The sequence below is a fragment of the Hyla sarda genome, chromosome 1 (assembly GCF_029499605.1).
Source record: "Hyla sarda isolate aHylSar1 chromosome 1, aHylSar1.hap1, whole genome shotgun sequence".
In the NCBI taxonomy this organism is placed as follows: Eukaryota; Metazoa; Chordata; class Amphibia; order Anura; family Hylidae; genus Hyla; species Hyla sarda.
Genome location: NC_079189.1, coordinates 208,951,009 through 208,969,829, shown reverse-complemented (window position 1 = coordinate 208,969,829; position 18,821 = coordinate 208,951,009). Strand labels below are relative to the sequence as shown.

Sequence of the window (18,821 nt, the reverse complement as noted above, 5' to 3'; positions counted from 1 at the left end):
TACAAGACTTTTTTTTTTTTATTGGGGGGAGGGGGTCAACAGTGTAAGGGTTTAGTGTATATGTAGTGTTTTACTCTTTATTAAGGGTTAGTGTATAATAGTGTAGTGTTTTTAGGGTAAATTCACACGGGCGGGGATTTACAGTTAGTTTCCCGCTGGAGCCGAAAATTTGCCGCATCTCAAACTTGAAAACTTGCTGTAAACCCCCGCCCGTGTGAATGTACCCTGTACATTCACGTAGGGGAGGGGGAAAAACTACAACTCCCAGCATGCACTGACAGACCATGCATGCTGGGAGTTGTAGTTATGTAACAACTGGAGGCACACTGGTTGGGATTGGGAAACACTGAGTTAGGTAACAGACTACCGCAGTGCTTCCGCACCACTGTGTTTCCTAACTCAGTGTTTACCAACCTGTGTGTCTCCTGCTGTTGAAAAACTATAACTCCCATCATGCACTGACAGACCATGCATGCTGGGAGTAGTAGTTTTGAAACAGCTGGAGGCACATGGGCTGGGAAACACTGAGTTAGGAAATAGACAATGTTTCCCAACTAGTGCACCTCCAGTTGTTGCAATACTACAACTCCCAGCATGCCCAGACAGCCAAAGGGCATGTTGGGAGTTGTAGTTATGCAACAACTGGAGGAGAACAGTTTGGAGACCACTGTTTAGTGGTTTCCAAACTGTAGCCCTCCAGAGGTTGCAAGACTTCAACTCCAAGCATGCCCAGACTGCCCAGGCATACTGGGAGATGTAGTACGGCAACATCTGAAGGGCCAGGTGTTGCCAAACTACAACTCCCAGCATGCCTGGACAGTCTAGGCTTGCTTTGAATTGACATCTGGAGCGCTACAGTTTGGAGACCACTGTATAGTGGTCTCCAAACTGTGCCCATCCAGATGTTGCAAAACTACAACTCCCAGCATGCAGAGACTGTCCAAGCATGCTGGGAGTTGTAGTTCTGCAACATCTTAAGGGCCAGATGTTACAGAACTACAACTGTGGGCATGCTGAGAGTTGGAGTTTTGCAACATCTGGAATGATAGTGGTCTCCAAACTGTGGCCCTCCAGATGTTGCAAAACTACAACTCCCAGCATGCTCAGCCAGCCAAAGGCCGGCGCCGGCGGTCCCCGCAACATCTCCTCCCCAAACCCATGTGATTTGCCAGTTGTCGGCATCGGCCAATCGCAGGGGATAGGAGGAGGTGGCACTTCTGCCACCTCGCTCCTATCCTTTAGGATGATCGGGCTGTGTCTGACAGCTCCGATCATGCCTACTTTCCGGGCTATCGGGTCATCAGAGACCCGATCAGCCCGGAATAGCCGCAATTGGCCGGTCTGAATTGATTGTCAATTTGCAGCAATCGGCTACATGGGGGAGGGGGGGGGGGGAGGGATTGGGGGGGTGGAATTCGGCTGTGGTCCCCAACAGGTTAATTTTTTTATTTTTTTACAGAACACACACAAAGTATCTAGAAACTTACTTTACTGAAGTTTTAGAAGGTACTTTCCTTTCTTCCTTTGGGGAGGAGACTAGAACAGACGGCTTCTTTTTGCTCTGAAGACTGCTGTCATTGGCAGAAGAATGATGATTGTCACTTTTATTGCTGCTGTTGCTACTTTCATCGCTGCAGCTTGAGATCCTCATGTTGTCGCTGTCTCCACTTTCTGAGGTGCTGCTACTTTTGGACTCTCCATTTAACTTTTCCTGTTGCCCATATGATATAGGGAGCTGATCCTCAAAGATTATCTGCACATTTTCGGCAATTTTATTCTTTCTGCTTTTCCGTTTCGTGCTGTTTGTGGTTATAGTGTTATTTCTTTTCCCATGTGAGCCTGCCAATGTGGTCCATGTAGCAGATATTCCAATAGTGGTGGTGGTTGTTGCGCTTGGGGGTTCTGTTAACATTTGAGGTTCATCTATTTACAAACAAAGAAAAAGAAACATTTATTCATTGTGGATATTCCCCTGAATATTAACAGTACAGTTATATACTAAATGTGCTGACAAGTGAAAAAATGGTAAACTGTCAAAAAGGAGATTTGTGTGCTTACCGTAAAATCTTTTTCTTAGAGGATCTATTGGGGGACAAAGACCATGGGTATATGCTGCTGTCGCTAGGAGGCTTGACACTATGGTAACAAAAAAAGTCAGCTACTCCCAGCAGGATATACCCGCCTACAGGCCCTGAGCTAATCAGTTTTATTCCCAGAGCAGTAGGAGAGGGCCGATAGGCAGAATAACCATGAACTGTCCGAGGTAACAAAACAGAACAAAAATTAACTGAACACACCCTCGGACAGGTAACCAAACCAGGAACACCAAAAAGAAAGGGCGGGTGCTGTGCCCCCCAATGGATCCTCTGAGAAAGATTTTACTGTAAGCACAAAAATCTCTTTTTCTCTATCGGCTTCAATGGGGGACACAAACCTTGGGATGTACCAAAGCCATCCCTAGGGTGGGCAAAAGAACCCAGTCAGGTGGAAGGCTGGACCACTGCCGCCTGCAACACCTTACGGCCCAGACTAGCATCAGCGGATGCAAAGGTATGAACCTGGTAGAATTTTGTAAAAGTGACCGTCCGTAACAACAAAAAAAGGCATCACACAGACAAAAGCAAGAAGTGATAGAGAGGTAGGTCCGTACAGCCCGCACGACATCCAGTTGATGGAGCAAACATTCTTTGGGATGTGATGGAGTCGAGCAAAAGGACTTGAGGACGATGTCCTCATTGAGGTGAAAAGCGGAAAACACCTTAGGTAAAAAGGATGGAACCGGACGAAAAACAACCTTGTCCTGTTGGATAACCAGGAAGGGAGAGCAGCAGCAGAGAGCTGCCAGCTCCGAAACCCTCCTAATAGAGGTAATTTTAATAAGGAACGCCACCTTCCAGGAAAGGAGAGGAAGAGAAATGTCCCTGAGAGGTTCAATGGGAGCGCCCTGCAGGGCACCTAGGACCAAGTTTAAGTCCCAAGGGGGAGTAGGGGATCCATAAGGAGGGGCAGCATGGGCCACTACCTGAAGGAAAGTCTGAATATGAGAATTGGACGCTAGAGGACATTGAAAGAGAATGGAAAGGCCCGAAACCTGACCCTTAAGGGAGCTGAGAGTTGTTCCAGCCCCGACTGCAAGAAGGAAAGGGGTCGGGGGAGGGAAAACGTAACTGGAGAAAAAGACAGATTCACACCAACAAAAATAAAACTGCCAGGTACAGTGGTAAATGTTCGCAGAGGAGGGCTTGCGCACTCTGAGCATGGTGAGAATCGCCTGAGGAGAGAAGCCTCGGGCCCTTAGAACCGCGGTCTCAACCGCCACGCCAACAAATGCAGAGACAGTAAAATGGGGTGGCGCAGGGGACCTTGAGAGAGAAGGTCTGGACGAAGCGGGAGGCGCAGCAGTACGTCGTCCAAAAGTCGGATCACGTCGGCTTACCACGCCCTCCAGTGCCAGTCCGGAGCCACGAGAATGGAGGGAACGCCCTCTGACTTAAGCTTCCTCAGGACCCTGGGATGGAGAGGAAGATGAGGGAAAAGATAGGGTAGAGCGAAGGCCGACCAAGGAATCACCAGGGCATGCATAGCTAGAGCCGGGACTTTGTCACAAAGAGAGGAACCTTCTGGTTATGGCGGATGCGAAGAGGTCCACGTCTGGAGTGACCACTCGCCGGGGTCGGCTGAGGACCAGCTGAGAAAGTTCGCTTCCAAGTTGTTTACTCCCGGGATGAGAATTGATGAGATGGCCGGAACTCTGAGTCCCGCCCAGAGGAGAATTTTGGATACCTCGGCCATTGCCGCTGAGCTGCGAGTGCCGCCCTGGCTATTGATGTACGCCACAGCAGTGGAGTTGTCCGACTGGACACGAACAGGGCGGCCCTGAAGAAGGATCTCCCAATGTAGCAGGCAAAGAGATTGCCCTCGGTTCCAATATGTTGATGGGGAGAAGGGCTTCTCGGGGGGGGGGGGGGGGTCCCCTTTAAACACCACCCCAGCCTGAAAGACAGGCATCCATCGTGATGATTTGCAAGTGGAAGGGCAGAAAGGAGCGACCCTGAAGGAGTAGGGGGGGGGAATGGAGCCAGCACAGAAGTGACCGGCGAGACCTCCGAGGAAGAACGATCCTGCGATCGAGAGACAACGGAGATCTGTCCCACCAGGATAGAATCGCCAGTTGAAGAGGTCAGTAACGAAACTGGGCAAATGGAATAGCCTCCATGGCCACCACCATCCGACCCAGGACTTCCATGCAGAAGCAAATGGAAACTGGGGCAGGGTTCTCGAAGAATCCGAACCCCGTACAAAAGAGTCAGACGCTAGTCCGGCGGAAGCCGAACCCAGGCAGATGACGTGTGAAACTGGAGTCCCAAAAAAATTAGGGACTAGGTGGGAGAGAGGTTGGACTTGTCCTGATTGACCATCCAGCCGAAACTAGACAAGGCCTGAAGAGTGAGACAGACTCTCCAGATTCCGGGCCCTGGTTGGAGCCTTGATCAGGAGGTTGTCCAAGAAAGGAACCATGGAGACACCTCTTGTCCGTAAAAAGGCGATCACAGGCGCCAGGACCTTGGTAAAGACCCTTGGAGCAGTGGCCAGACCGAAGGGGAGAGCCACAAACTGAAAATGGCCTTCCGGAACTGCAAAGTGGAGGTTCCGCTGAGGTCCTGGGAATATTGGAATGTGGAGGTAGGCATCCTTCATGTCCACCGAAGAAAGAAACTCCCCTTGATCCATGGACGCCATGACTGAACGGAGAGACTCCATGCGGAAATGGCAAAGGAGATGCTTGTTGAAGCGGTCAAATCCAAGATTGGGCGTATGGAACCCCCCTTTCTTGGGGACCATAAAGAGGTTGGAATAAAAACCTTGAAAAAGCTCCCTGGGAGGAACAGGGACAATTACTCCCTGGATGAGAAGGGACTGGAGCGAGCCTGAAAGGCCTTTGCCAGAGAGGGGGACCGGGGGGCCCGGGAAAGAAGAAAGTGAACCCTTGGAAGGGAGGCAAACTCGATCTGGTATCCGTTTGATACCACTTCCCTGACCCAGGAGTCCTGCACATGTGCGGCCCAGATGTCCCGGAAGAGTAACAGACAACCTCCCACCCGAGAAAAATCTGCGGGTGGGGGCATTCCTTCAGGCAGAAGTAGGTTTGCGGGGGTCAGCTTTGGCTGCAAAACGGCCGGAACTGTTGCCCGATTTCCAGGAGGGAGCCTTCTTGTCCCGCAAAGGCGCCTGCCTGGACCCCTTATTGGAACCAAAAGTCCTAAAGGACCGGAAGGAGGTTGACTTCCGATGGGAAGTAGTACTGCGAGCCTTATTTTGAGGTAATAAGGAACTTTTCCTGCCCGTCGCCTCAGAGATTATCTCATGTAGGCGCTTACCAAAGAGCCGAGTACCATTAAAGAGAAGCTCAGTCAGAGACTTCTTGGAAGCGGCATCCGCATCCCAGGCTTTGAGCCACATGGATTGACGGAGGGCAACTAGGTTGCCTGTGGCAAAGGCAGCACAGCGGGCCAGCAGCATGGAAGCAGAACACCGAAAGTCTCCAGACGTGGAAATTTGGAGAGCTAAGTCAGCCAATTCCTCCGAGGGGAATCCAGAAAGGGCTTTTGATACCCAGGCAGAAGCAAACGCAGGAAGAATTTTGCCAAAGTCTCCACCTTCTTGTCCACCAGATCTTTGAAGGAAGATGCATCAGCCAATGGCAGGGCAGTCACGCCTTTGATAGGCAGGAGACTGGTGGATCCACAGTTGGAGGGGAGGTCCATCGGGCAATGAGGTCCCTGGCGAAGGGATATTGCGCTTTAACCTTCTTTGTTTCTTGAAACTTTGTCAAAGTGCCTCCAGGCAGACTCCAGCAAGGCTTCAAATTCAGCATGAGAGCTGAAAACCTTGGGTGCCGGTCGGGCACAGTGAAAGGAAACTTCTGGAGCTACGTCCGAAGATCCAGGGTCCTCTAGGTGGAAGGTGTACCTTATAGCCGAAACCAATCTGTCCACCGTGTCAGCCATATCTGTTCGGTCCTCTGAATCAGAGGCAGAATCAGAAGCCTCATCTACAAGTTCTCCAGGAGAGTGGGAACAGGTGGAGGCAGCCTTGGAAGAGGGAGATACTGACCTGGTACGCGGTTCTGGAGATCCAGAATGGCAACCAGGGGAGCGTCCCCTAGAAGAGGAGCAGAGGGGTGATGTCCGTGAGGGGAGCGCCTATGTCTGCTAAAAGACTCTGGAGATGAATCAGAGGAAACACCCCTATTACACTTGTGAGAGTGTTTACCATAGGGAGAGGGAGAGCAGGCCTCTAGAGGGTCGGTGTAAGGAGGACCTCTCCAAGGCAGTCACCACAGAACGGGAGACCAGAGCAAAGTCGGAAATAGACAGAGAGGGAAGACGCACATTCTGGAGGGATAGCAGAGCCCACAGGGTCTGGGGGAGAATCATCAGTAGAAATACCAGGAGGGTCAGGGGGTGCAGAGGTGCAGGCGGAGCAAGTGGGTTCAGCAGAGGCAGACATTTTTGTATTACAGCCCATGCAAGTATAATAGGTGATCAGAGTTCCAGATATCTGTCTAGAGGTATGGACAGTTCTGGGTACGGACATAGTAGGGGAAAAAATATGAAACAATCTCACCCGGCGTCTGTGTCCCCGGCAAAAAAGCAGCAGCTGAGGAGAACTTCTTCAGCTGAGGAAGACCGTAGTGAAGAAGATCGGGACCAATGAGAAGATGGGGGCCGAATTTAAGGCTGGAGTGCCTCCCATTGGTCCTAGGGGATACTGCCGCGCTCACAGAGCGCTGATTGGCAGATAGAACCGGCAAATTTGCGGGCCTGCATATGACAGGAGGAGATAACCCCACCGGCCGCACATGGGTGGAGCTTAAGTGAAGAAGAAGCCCACGGCCATTAGCATTCCCCAAGTAAGGTGAAAGTACCGCCGGCAGGACTTGAACCAGTGCTCCGGTCGCCTAACATAAATGTGGCCGAAGCAGGGGGCCCGGCGCCAGGGTGAAGTGAGGCTGTCAGCGGAGCACGGTGAAAGAATAAATGAAGCCCGCACTCCAGGTATGCGCCGGCGTCTGCGAAAAGGCAGCGCCAGTAAGGGAGAGGGAGTCCGCACTGCCAGACATGTGCTAGCGTCTGCACACAGGCAGCGCCGGGAGTGAGGGAAGTCCACGCTCCCAGTGTGCCGGCGTCTGCACCCAAGCAGCGCCGGAAAGAGTGAGGGCAGGGGAATATAATAGTCCTACACCACTGCAACAAGGTATTATACCACCGAAGGAAAGCAAAAAACCCTTCTCATGTAAAAATATATAGAGCAGGGATTCCCTTAGCTTAGAAAAAAAAATGAAGAGTGGGCTCTAAAAGGGGGTCTCCAGAAGATGAGAGTCCTGAACCTTGAAAGAAAGGGGGGGGGGGGGGGGAATGGGGAATTACTCACCTTAGTCTGAAGAACTTACCTAATGAAGTCTTCAGTTAGCTTTCAGTCACCTGCATCATGCCGGGCTGTAAAAGCGAGACGAGCAGGGAAAGGTGGGGGACCCAGACCCATGAGGTACAACCCCAGGCGCTGACCGTTGGCGAGAGGGGGTTGACAGTACATCCACAATGCCTGTGCCCCCTCAATCGCAAATGGGGAAACAGTGAATACTGTGTTCCTGAGACCCTAGCTGAAAACAAGGAAAATAAAAGGGAGAAAAATGTTTAACTATACGTCCCTATCCTTAAAAAACAAAAAAGAATTGACCAGGTCTGGAGAACACCAGACCAGCATCAGTCTCCTGCAGACACTAAGCTAAAACTGATTAGCTCAGGGCCTGTAGGGGGGTATATCCTGCTGGGAGGGGCCGACTTTTTTGTTACCATAGTGTTAAGTCCCCTAGCAGCATATAACCAAGGTCTGTGTCCCCCAATGGAGCCGATCGAGAAAAATTGTTAAACCAATAAATTTGTAACCCTTAATAAAGACTAATACAATATTTTTGTGCAGGGCTGTTCAGAAGCTGTTTTCTAGGCTTCTTGCTTTATTCCCTTTGGTGATGTAAGCAGTAGAACTGTATAGATCATTTTTCAAGTAACATTTGCAGCACACTCAACTGGTTATTAACGAGAACATTTATCACTACAGTGCTGGAGTCTCATATTATTCCAGTTTTTCACCTAAAATTTCCAAATACATACTGCCCCATAACGATACAAGAATACTGTTTTAGGTTATGTCTTAATGGCTACTGGCCAAAGTGACCTTCATTACCTTCAACTTTTTGCTTTTCTTTCTCAAGTGCGGCCTGGAGCTCAAAGTTCTCTTTATTTTTAGCCTCTATTTCCTCAAGTTTCCTTCTCTGCTCCTCTTTTTTCTTCCTCCGCTTCTCTTTGCGTTTCTCCCGCTTTGCTGCCAAAGCCAATCTTCTGCTTTCTTCTCTAAGCTAAAAATTGGAACAGCAAAATGTGAAAAAAAAATATATATAAATAAATAAATAAAAATCTGTCCTTAAAAAGGTACAACATGTTTTCTTCACAGATTAACATAAAAACTAATATGTTTGCATTGATCATTTAAGGCCATTAACATGCAAGGTGTGTCCCCTCATTCAGGATTTTTGAGGTAGTGCTTGAAGCTAAGGTCAGGAATGGATCTAACAAGAGAAGACTCTTCTTTCATTTACAGAAATCCTTCATTAAAGGGGTATTCCAGTGTTTTTTTTTATTTGACTATGCTACAGGGGCTGTAAAGTTAATGTAGTACATAATATAGTGTCTGTACCTGTGTGATGGTTTTCTCACAATTCTTATGTGATTTTATCCCCAACATTTATTTTTACCAGCATACAAAATGACTGTGGTCTCAGATTTTTCCCAGGTTGCAATGCGGCCGACACCTGACTCACTAGTCAGCTGATGACAGGGAGCCTGCCTGCTTCAATGGGTGGAGTGATCGCTTGGTGGGAGAGAGATCAATCTGCAACTAATGCAACAGCTGTAGGCACCCAGACTGAAAAACACAGGTCTTTTGAATGGATGCAGCTCATTTATGTTTCAATGGGTGGGGTGGCTGATGTGTGGTAGGGAGGAAAATGGAATTATGGGATTTGTAGGCAAAAAAGAAAAACAGAAAATACCAGTTCACAAAAGCTAGCCAAAGTGTTAAAGTAATCTCACAATTTAGCCATTTAGACCCAAGACAAGTGCAAATCTTTCCTAAGCATGTCCATTACTGTCTGCCAGGTACGTACTAAAATCACCTTATGGTGGAGAACCCCTTTAATGATTTGTTCCTGTGAAGCTTAAATGAAAAAGCTGAACATGGGAGCACACCCAAAAATGTCAACTTTACCTTGCAACTTACCTTCTCTAGATCCAGCTCCTCCAAGAGGATACTTGCATTCTTGTTAGCTTCAGCAGCTTGCCTATCTTTGGCTTGTACAATCGATTCCATACAGAGGTGGCACTTTTTAAGCATCTCCTGAAATCACATCATAGATAAGATTGATGGTCCACAAAGGAACACAATGGTTCTGATGCATTAATGCTGTTCTAAAGAAACTGCCGGCCCAGAGCAGTCAGATTTTTCATTTTCAATACAGAATACAAAATTAAATGAATAATGATTGACAACTATGGGTGATGCTGACATTTCCTTCAAATAGCAGAACAGGGTATATCCTTTCTTATAGCCCTAGTAAGATGGAAATATTTAGTCTTAAAATAAAGTGTTAAGTACAGCTGATCTACTTTGGGTACTTACCACCTATGTAGATGTATACCACTTATTGTAGTTTGAGGTTTGTAAAATTGCCTATAAACCATAAATGTGAGTACAAATGATATCATAAGAATTCCAAGGTTTTAGGTACTGTAATAACTCTTGGATACACAAGTCTTAACCAGATATAAAAAGGTTAAAAAAATATATATATAATAATCTACTGTTTCCACCTTTGCCTGCGCCCCCATTATTTTGTAACCTAAAAATAAATTGTGTCTTTAAACTACACATGTTAATATGTTTGCCAAGACCACCTTACCTTATCTGTAATGGTTGCAATGTATCTCATGCACTCGGAATCTGATGGGAACTGGTTAACTTCTTTTACAAGGTATCGCACCACTTTAACATGACCCTGCAAGAGATAGACAGAGCCAAAGTTAACTGCAAACTAAATACTATAACACATGCACACATACAGGTATCAGTAGAGGTGCAAGTTCAGAAATTTCTGATGTATGAAAAATTTAGTGGTAAAAAAAAAAAAAAAATACCTTTCTAAAAGCTGCCATTAGTGGGGTTATTTTTCTATTATCTGCTGCATCCACATCTGCTCCAGCTTGAACAAGCAGTTGTACAACATCCAAATGACCTCCATTTGCTGCCAGCCAAAGTGGAGTATTTCCCTTCTTGTTGCGCACATCAATGTGGGCACCCCTGCAAAAAGGAAACTGTTCAAGAAATACTGCCTTATGTATTAGATCATTCAAGCAGGAATAAACCTCTGACAAGACAAATGCCAGCAAGAAGAAAAATGATGATAGTCTGGTCATAAGGCAAGACAAATACAAATGTACAGCCATGGATGAGAATACCGAATACTGTGATAATATTTTCTGGATGTACCTGCTAATAAGTAGCTCACAAAACTTGTAATGGCCCTTGTCTGCAGCAATGGTTAAAGCTGTATCCCTTGAGGATGGCACAGGGGGAGCATTAACATCTGCACCTTTGTCAAGAAGAACCCGTCCTACTTCTGCATAACCACCAGATGCAGCTTCCATTAAAGGAGTTAAACCAGTCTGTAAGAGAAAATGTTAATACACCAGTCAGTATATTACACAGACATCATAGAGGTCCATCAAGCTATACTACAACTATACCCTTTAGGGATTGTTCTGGGATTGTTATTTTCTCACTTCATTTCATTGTTAGACACAGAAGACTGTGTGAACAGGCTTGTGCCCCTATACAGGAAAGCACCTCTTGCACGGGCTACACTTTCCCTATAGGCACTGAGCTTATCAGTTTGTATGCAAGCAGTTTGAGCAACAGGAGAAGAAAACATCAAAGAAAAACAGAAACAGAGGCAACGACATCCACAAAACTGGTGAAGATAAAGAACCAACAAAAAAAGGAGAGAGATTTTATAGGTACAAAAATCCCATTAATAATGTTTTATTAGAGGACACAGAAGACCGTAGGGCATCAAAAAAGCTGTCCCTGAGGGAGGTAAAGAATGCTAGACAATGAAAGTGAGATCCATGCTTAAGGGGCAGGATTCAAAAGGAGCACTTGCTCAAAATAAGATGAAGGGGAAAAAAGAAAAAAAAAGAAGTATAACACACCGGCCAAATGACATTAAAGCAGGAACAAAGGTTCTGCAGGTAGCGATACTGCAAGTAGGGGAGTTGGATGTGCAATCCCAGGGTTACTGCACATCCAAGGGAAGGGACACCAAGGACAAACCACAGATTTAATCCAAAGATTAAAAAAGGAGCCCACTGTTCCAAGAGAAGAAACGAAAGGACCTACACTGAGAAGAAGAGGTGAAAAACAGATGTGAGCCTCCGACAGAACAAGTGGTAGTCTCAGCACACAACCGAGCCCAGGCAAATACTGCCAACCAGAGATCTGACATCACTGTGGCAAGCTCAGTCAAAAGATACCAAGAGCAGCTGCCAGGACAATAAGAGCCTGGAGGACGTATACAATGGAAAGCAGGGCCCAGGAAAAAAAATCTGATTAAGAAGAGTTTAACCACCACACCCACTGAAGGCATACAGGTACAGAGATCATACCCCAAACAAGTGAAAGGCTAGTGGTCCAAATGGCTGTAAACCAGGGTATGGACTAAGGTGAGGGTTGTGGTGTGGGGAAAATCACAATGAACAAAAAATAGATATGACGGGGGCACAACATTGCAGGCCATAGTGATTGCAGAAGGACTGAGCAGGGGCTATAAACCCCACGGACAGCCCTGTTTGAGATACCCAAGTAGCTGATGCTTTAAATATTTAACTGGTAGAGAATGGAAGAAGCAGGTCAATAAAAAAAAATAAAATAAAAAAAAAATACTTGTCAAGGACATGCTGTCTCAATGCCAGAACAGTAAAAAAAAAAAAAAAAAAGTTTAATAAAAATATAAAACTTTTCCGGAAAGGGTGTCAGTTGATAAAACATAAGAGCAAGTTTAGCTAAGGCAAAGTGCACATAATGGCTCAGCGCACAGTGCTCAGGGAAGCTCTGTATGCCGAGCCATTCCAAATGACGGGACATGACTGGGGGAAAAATACTGCAGGTCTGTTTTTTCTCTGCTCCCCTCCTGCAAAACAACAAACCCATTCAAAGTCAAGGGAACCCCTTCACCCGGTGGGGCCCTGAACTGAGTCTATGAGGGAGAGCATCGAACAGAGCTTGACGCTGATGTGGCCAAATGGTACAAAAGTTATCTAAATTATTTCTCAGGGAACATTTGCTTACACAAAATATGACTGACCACAGGGGAAAAAAAGGTATTTAAAGTTTTACTATGACAAAAAAGAAATACAATATGCTCAACACTACCTCAACATGCCTCTAAAATAGAGATTTATGGGCACAAGCTTTATTTGGAGAGAGGTCAACAAGGCCTATAGCACAAAGAATACCATCCACACACTGAAGAAAGGTGGTAACTCACTGGTGTATTTGAGTGTGTGCTCTAAAAGGCATAGGGAATCCTGTAAAAATGTATGGCAAAATGAATGAAGCCTATTATCAGAAAATGCTGGCAGACAATTTGTATTCTTCTGCATAGAAGCTGTGCATGGGACACTCGTGAACTTTTCAGTACAACAATGACCCTAAATACAAGACCAAGTTTACTCAAGTGGTTACAGCTGAAAACACCAGTCTCCTGACCTTAATATCATCATTGAGATACTCTGAGGAGAGGTCACCCATGCAGTACATGCAAGATGACCCATCACTCTGTATGACCTGGAGGCATTTTGCCAAGGCGAATGGGCAGCTATACCACCTGCAAGAATTCAGGGCCTCAGACAACTATTCTAAAAGACTGCATGCTGGCATTGATGCTTAAGGGTCAATACACAGTATTAAGAACAAAAGGGGATTCAGGCTTTTTTGACAAAGCCATTGAATTTTTTATTGTATTTGTTGCCATGTTATGTTTTAGGTTTATGCCATTCTGTTATAACATACAGTTGAGTATGAATCCTATGAAAAACAAACATGTTTTGCCTGCTCACTGATGCTTTCTTTAACCCCTTAAGGACCAAGCCCATTTTGACCTTAAGGACCAGGCCAATTTTATTTTTGTATTTTTGTTTTTTCCTCCTCTCCTTCTAAAATCCATAACTCTTATATTTCCATCTACAGACCCATATAAGGGCTTTTTTTTTGCGTCACCAATTGTACTTTGTAATGAAACCTCTCATTTTACCATAAAATGTACGGCAAACCAAACCAAAATTTTTTAGGGAGGAAATTTAAATGAAAACCACAAATTTCCACATTTTGGAGGGTTTTGTTTTCACACTGTACAATTTATGGTAAAAATGACATGTGTTCTTTATTCTGTGGGTCAATACGATTAAAATGATACCCATGGCTAGATACTTTTATATTTTTGTACCCCTTTAAAAAAAAATAAAAATAAATCAAACTTTTTGTACAAAATCAGTAATCTAAAACATCCCTATTTTGACCACCTATAACTATCATTTTTCCGTATATAGGGCGGTATGAGGGCTCATTTTTTGCGCCGTCATCTGTACTTTTTTATCAATACCACATTTGCATATATAAAACGTTTAGATAATTTTTTATACATTTTTTGGGGAATAAAATGTGACAAAAAAATCAGCATTTTTAAATATTTTTTTTTTTTACGTTTACGCCATTCACCGTACGGGATCATTAACATATTTTGATAGATCGGACATTTACGCACGCGGCGATACCAAATATGTTTATAAAGAAAAGTTTACGCTTTTTGGGGGTAAAATGGGAAAAACTGACAATTTTCATTTTTATTGGGGGAGGGGATTTTTCACTTTTTATTTTTACATTTTTCAATGTTTTTTTTTATTTTTTTTTAACACTTTTTATGTTCCCATAGGGGACTATCTATAGCAATCATTTGATTGCTAGTACTGTTCAGTGCTATGCATTAGACTTAGCACTTATCAGTATTATCAGCTATATCCTGCTCTGGTCTGCTCGATCTCAGACCAGAGCAGGAGATGCCGGTAGACGGATGGAGGCAGATGATCAGATTGCCGCGGCAGCGCTGAGGGCAATCCGATCATCTATTTTTACATGCGCATTGCAATGACGGATGTCGCCATTACCGGCGGGTCCCCGGCTGCCGATTACAGCCAGAACCTGCCGTGTATGATGCGAGCACCGCTCCGATGCTCGCGGTCACACAGGACGTAAATGTACGTCCTGGTGCGTGAAGTACTGCCAAACCAGGACAAACATTTACGTCTGTGGTCGTTAAGTGGTTATAAATGGTTCATATGAAAAAATACCAATTCTTCAAGGGTACTAACTTTTGTGCACAACTCCGTGCACAACATCTGTCTGAGATGATGAATATGCAGTTTTTCAATGGGATGACCAGAGAAAAAAATGCAACAGCACTCAAGGCAAAAATGTGTGCAAAATTGTGGGTGCAGGCTACTGAAAAAGAACCAAGTCCACCAATTCCTTCAAATCAATAAAAATGAAAGCCCGTGCAGCACTCCATAGTATGAAAAAGTGAAAAATGTATTCCATTTAAAAAAAAAAAAAAAAAAGTGAAAAGAGCAGCGATCCTGGAGGGGAACAAAACGTCGCTGCTCTTTTCAAATTTTTTTTTGATGGAATAAATTTTTCACTTTTTCATACTATGGCACTGGCTTTCATTTTTTATATATATTATATACACACAAATAAATTATATTATATATATATATATATATAAAAATAGAAGGTTATTTTAAGCAGCAGCATTTTTGTTCAGGTATAAACTATGTGGAATGACTTTTTGTGTTTTAAAGTCAAGCAAAATCCCTACTAATAGTCATTTACCTTTGCTCGATGCTCCACATTGGCTTTCCTGTCAAGCAGCAAGCTAACCACGTCAGTTCTTCCTTGAAAGCAGGCGAGTGTAAGTGCTGTATTTCGATTGGTTTCTATCTGTGCATTAATGTCTGAACCCATATCCAAGAGCAATTTAACAGCAGCAGTGTGCCCGTTCATGGCTGCCAACATCAAGGGAGATATTCCCAACTTGCTACCAGTTCTGCAGGGAGAAAAAAAAAAAAAAAAGTGTAATTTCTTGCTTACTATATAGTGCTAGTTTAATCACAAAATGAATTCAAATAGCTTGACATTAACATTTTCTTAATGTGACCTTAAAAAGGAGTCTAGCCTTTAACAACTGATGGCCTAGACTTGAGGGGTCAGCCCCTCGGCAGTCCTGTACTATTTGAGAACTGTAGTCCTTTCCAATGTTTTAAAAAAAATTGAGAAACAGAACATGGCCGCACATCCACAACTTGTACAATGATGTAATTGCTTCTTAGCATAATTTCAAAAACGAACAGGTTGTTTGTGTATGTTTTGATCAAAATATGCAATCCCACTCGCCATGTCAAGGCCTCCTGATAAGAGTGGGACACTGAAATAAAACTGGTGTAGCGCTAGGCGGCAACATCAAGCCCACAGGGGGAATGACTCAGTGGCCAGGCAGTTCCACTGTTGCCTGACCAAGCCCCTGGCTGTGGCCCACGTCATTCCACAAACAAAGCACTAATGCAACAACAGTGGCCACAAAGCACCACACTAGAGTAAAAACCTACCAGTCGCTACCAGTCAGAGGGCTGGGAGAGTGCTAGGATGACTCCCTTATGCAGCCTCCTAAAAAGGACTGTGCCAAATGGGTGGACTGGTGTGTAGCTGTGCAGTGACCAGTGGCACTGTCTGTGGGTTGGTGCGGCCCAGAGCCACGGGCTAGGTAAGGCAGCATTAGGGCTGCTCTACCCCTGGGTCATTCCCCCTATGCGCATTGGTGTTATGGTGGTGGTCGCCACTCAACGCCACGCCATTTTATGTTAAGGACCCGCTACACACAGGTGGACATGATGTTGCTAGTAGGCTTGCACATTATGATCATAGCATATATGCAAATCTGTTAATTTTAGATATATATCTGCTGAGAAGCACTGGAACTTTGTGTAAGATGTAGATGTGTGACCAGGTCTGTATTTCTCCATTTATATCTTTCCTGCATTTTCCTTATCTGCAAGTCTGTTTGCACTTGCAGACCACATACTATTTGTATAGAACTGTTGTCAAATTTAAGAAGCCTCTTTAACCCCTTAAGGACCGGGGTTTTTTGCGTTTATGCATTTTCGTTTTTTGCTCCTTGCCTTTAAAAAATCATAACTCAATTTTGCACCTAAAAATCCATATGATTGCTTATATTTTGCGCCACCAATTCTACTTTGTAATGACGTCAGTCATTTTGCCCAAAAATCTACGGTGAAATGGAAAAAAAAATCATTGTGCGACAAAATTGAAAAAAAAAAACGTCGTTTTGTAAATTTTGGGGGCTTCCGTTTCTACGTAGTAAATTTTTCGGTAAAAATGAAACCTTATCTTTATTCTGTAGGTCCATACGATTAAAATGATACCCTACTTATATAGGTAAGATTTTGTCGTACTTCTGAAAAAAAATCATAACTACATGCAGGAAAATTAATACGTTTAAAATTGTCATCTTCTGACCCCTATAACTTTTTTATTTTTCCAGGTATGGGGCGGTATGAGGGCTCATTTTTTGTGCCGTGATCTGAAGTTTTTAACGGTACAATTTTTGCATTGATCGGACTTATTGATCACTTTTTATTCATTTTTAAATGATATAAAAAGTGACAAAAAATGCACTATTTTGGACTTTGGAATTTTTTTTGCGCGTACGGCATTGACCGAGCGGTTTAATTAACGATATATTTTTATAATTCGGACATTTCCGCACGCGGTGATACCATATATATTTATTTTTATTTACACTGCGTTTTTTTTATGGGAAAAGGGGGGGGGGGGGGGTGATTCAAACTTTTAATAGGGGAGGGGTTAAATGATATTCATTCACTTTTTTTTGCAGTGTTATAGGTCCCATAGGGAGCTATAACACTGCGCACACTGATCTTTATCATTGATCACTGGTTTCTCATAGGAAACCAGTGATCGATGATTCTGCCGCTTGACTGCTCATACCTGGATCTCAGGCACTGAGCAGTCATTCGGCGATCGGACAGCGAGGAGGCAGGTAGGGACCCTCCTGCTGTCCTGTAAGCTGTTCGGGATGCCGCGATTTCGCTGCGGCTATCCCGAACAGCCCACTGAGTTAACCGTCAACTTTTACTTTCAGTTTTAGCCGCATGGCTCAGCTCTGAGCGCGCGGCTAAAGGGTTAATAGCGCGTGGCGACGCGATCAGCGCTGCGCGCTATTAGCGGCGGGTCCCGGCTTCACTATGACGCTGGGCCCGCCGTGATATGATGCGGGGTTAGTCAAAGTGGTTTACCCAGGTTACCCCAGATACCATCAAACTTCCTTTCAACCTTACGCTTAATATATATCCCTTTCTCCAAGCGCACTATTTGCGTTATTCTTTTGACAAGATCAGCTACTCCCGGAGGGGACGGTCTGATCCAGAACTGCGCTATAAGTTTCCTGGCCTGATATAACATGCGTAAAATTCCCACTTCTCTCATGGAGGGTTCCTGATCGCAACCAATAAGACCAAGTAAGCAAACCTTAGGTGTTTTATTCAACTTTACCCCGTAAATAGTCTCAATAAGTCGTATCACATCATTCCAATATGCATGTAAGACAGGGCAAGCCCACATCATATGTAATAACTGAGCCTCCAACTCACCACACCTGGGGCAAGAAGAGTCAGACCGAACACCAATGTTATGTAGGAACAGTGGGGTTTTGTACACCCTATGCAAAAAGAATAATTGTGATAGTCTATTAGACTCCGACAAAGACAAAGACGGGGTAAGAGAAAGCACTATAGACCATTCGTTGTCACTCAACCCACCAAGATCTCTCTCCCACTTAGCGTGGACAGTCAAGGGGAAACGCTCATGGTAGAAGCTTAACAATTCACCGTATAACCAAGAAATAATACCTGCAGACTCCTTTTTCGTAACCACGGATTCTAGGACCCTGTTCGACTGTACCTCCAGCGGGCGTAGCCGATTCTGACAAATTAGTACATTTAAAATCCCTCTAATTTGACGACCTATAAGTTTATTTTTCCATAGTCAAAATGAGGGCTCATTTTTTTTGCGCCGTGATCTGTACTTTTTATTGATACCACATTTGCGTGTATTAAAATTTTGATTAAAAACATTTTGGAACATGATGTGACAAAAAAGCAGCAATTTTTTTTATTTTTTACACTTTTTAGGGGTAAAAATGGGACAATTTGCATTTTTATTGGGGGGATTTTTCAATTTTTTTTAAACTTTTTTTTACGCACTTTTTATGGCCTCATAGGGGACTATTTATAGCAATCACTTGATCGCTAATACTGTTCAGTGCTATGCATAGGGCATAGCACTGATCTGTATTATCAGCTATCTTCTGCTCTGGTCAATCTCAGACCAGAAGACCCCTGGAGATGGCCGAAGGCAGGTGAGGGGACCTCCAGCCACCATGCTTGATGATCTAATCCCAGAGGCAGCGCTGCGGGCAATCCGATCATCTACATTACCAACCGCACTGCCGCAGATGACGTGATCTGTAGTGACCATGGCATCTGAGGGGTTAATGT

The 18,821-nt window shown here is 44.6% G+C and overlaps 1 protein-coding gene across 10 annotated transcripts in view; it reads right to left on the bottom strand.

Moving 5' to 3' along the window:
- The window catches only part of ANKRD17 (ankyrin repeat domain 17), a 142,279-nt gene that overhangs the window by 19,060 nt on the left and 104,398 nt on the right, over positions 1 to 18,821 (bottom strand). For all 10 annotated transcript variants that reach the window (XM_056567863.1, XM_056567858.1, XM_056567876.1 and 7 more), the window contains 7 exons: positions 15,061 to 15,274; positions 10,606 to 10,781; positions 10,254 to 10,416; positions 10,019 to 10,114; positions 9,340 to 9,456; positions 8,248 to 8,419; positions 1,488 to 1,923 (listed from right to left, as the gene is read on the bottom strand). In XM_056567863.1, the coding sequence (XP_056423838.1) occupies positions 1,488 to 1,923; positions 8,248 to 8,419; positions 9,340 to 9,456; positions 10,019 to 10,114; positions 10,254 to 10,416; positions 10,606 to 10,781; positions 15,061 to 15,274 (1,374 nt within the window). The remainder of the gene's footprint in view (positions 1 to 1,487; positions 1,924 to 8,247; positions 8,420 to 9,339; positions 9,457 to 10,018; positions 10,115 to 10,253; positions 10,417 to 10,605; positions 10,782 to 15,060; positions 15,275 to 18,821) is intronic.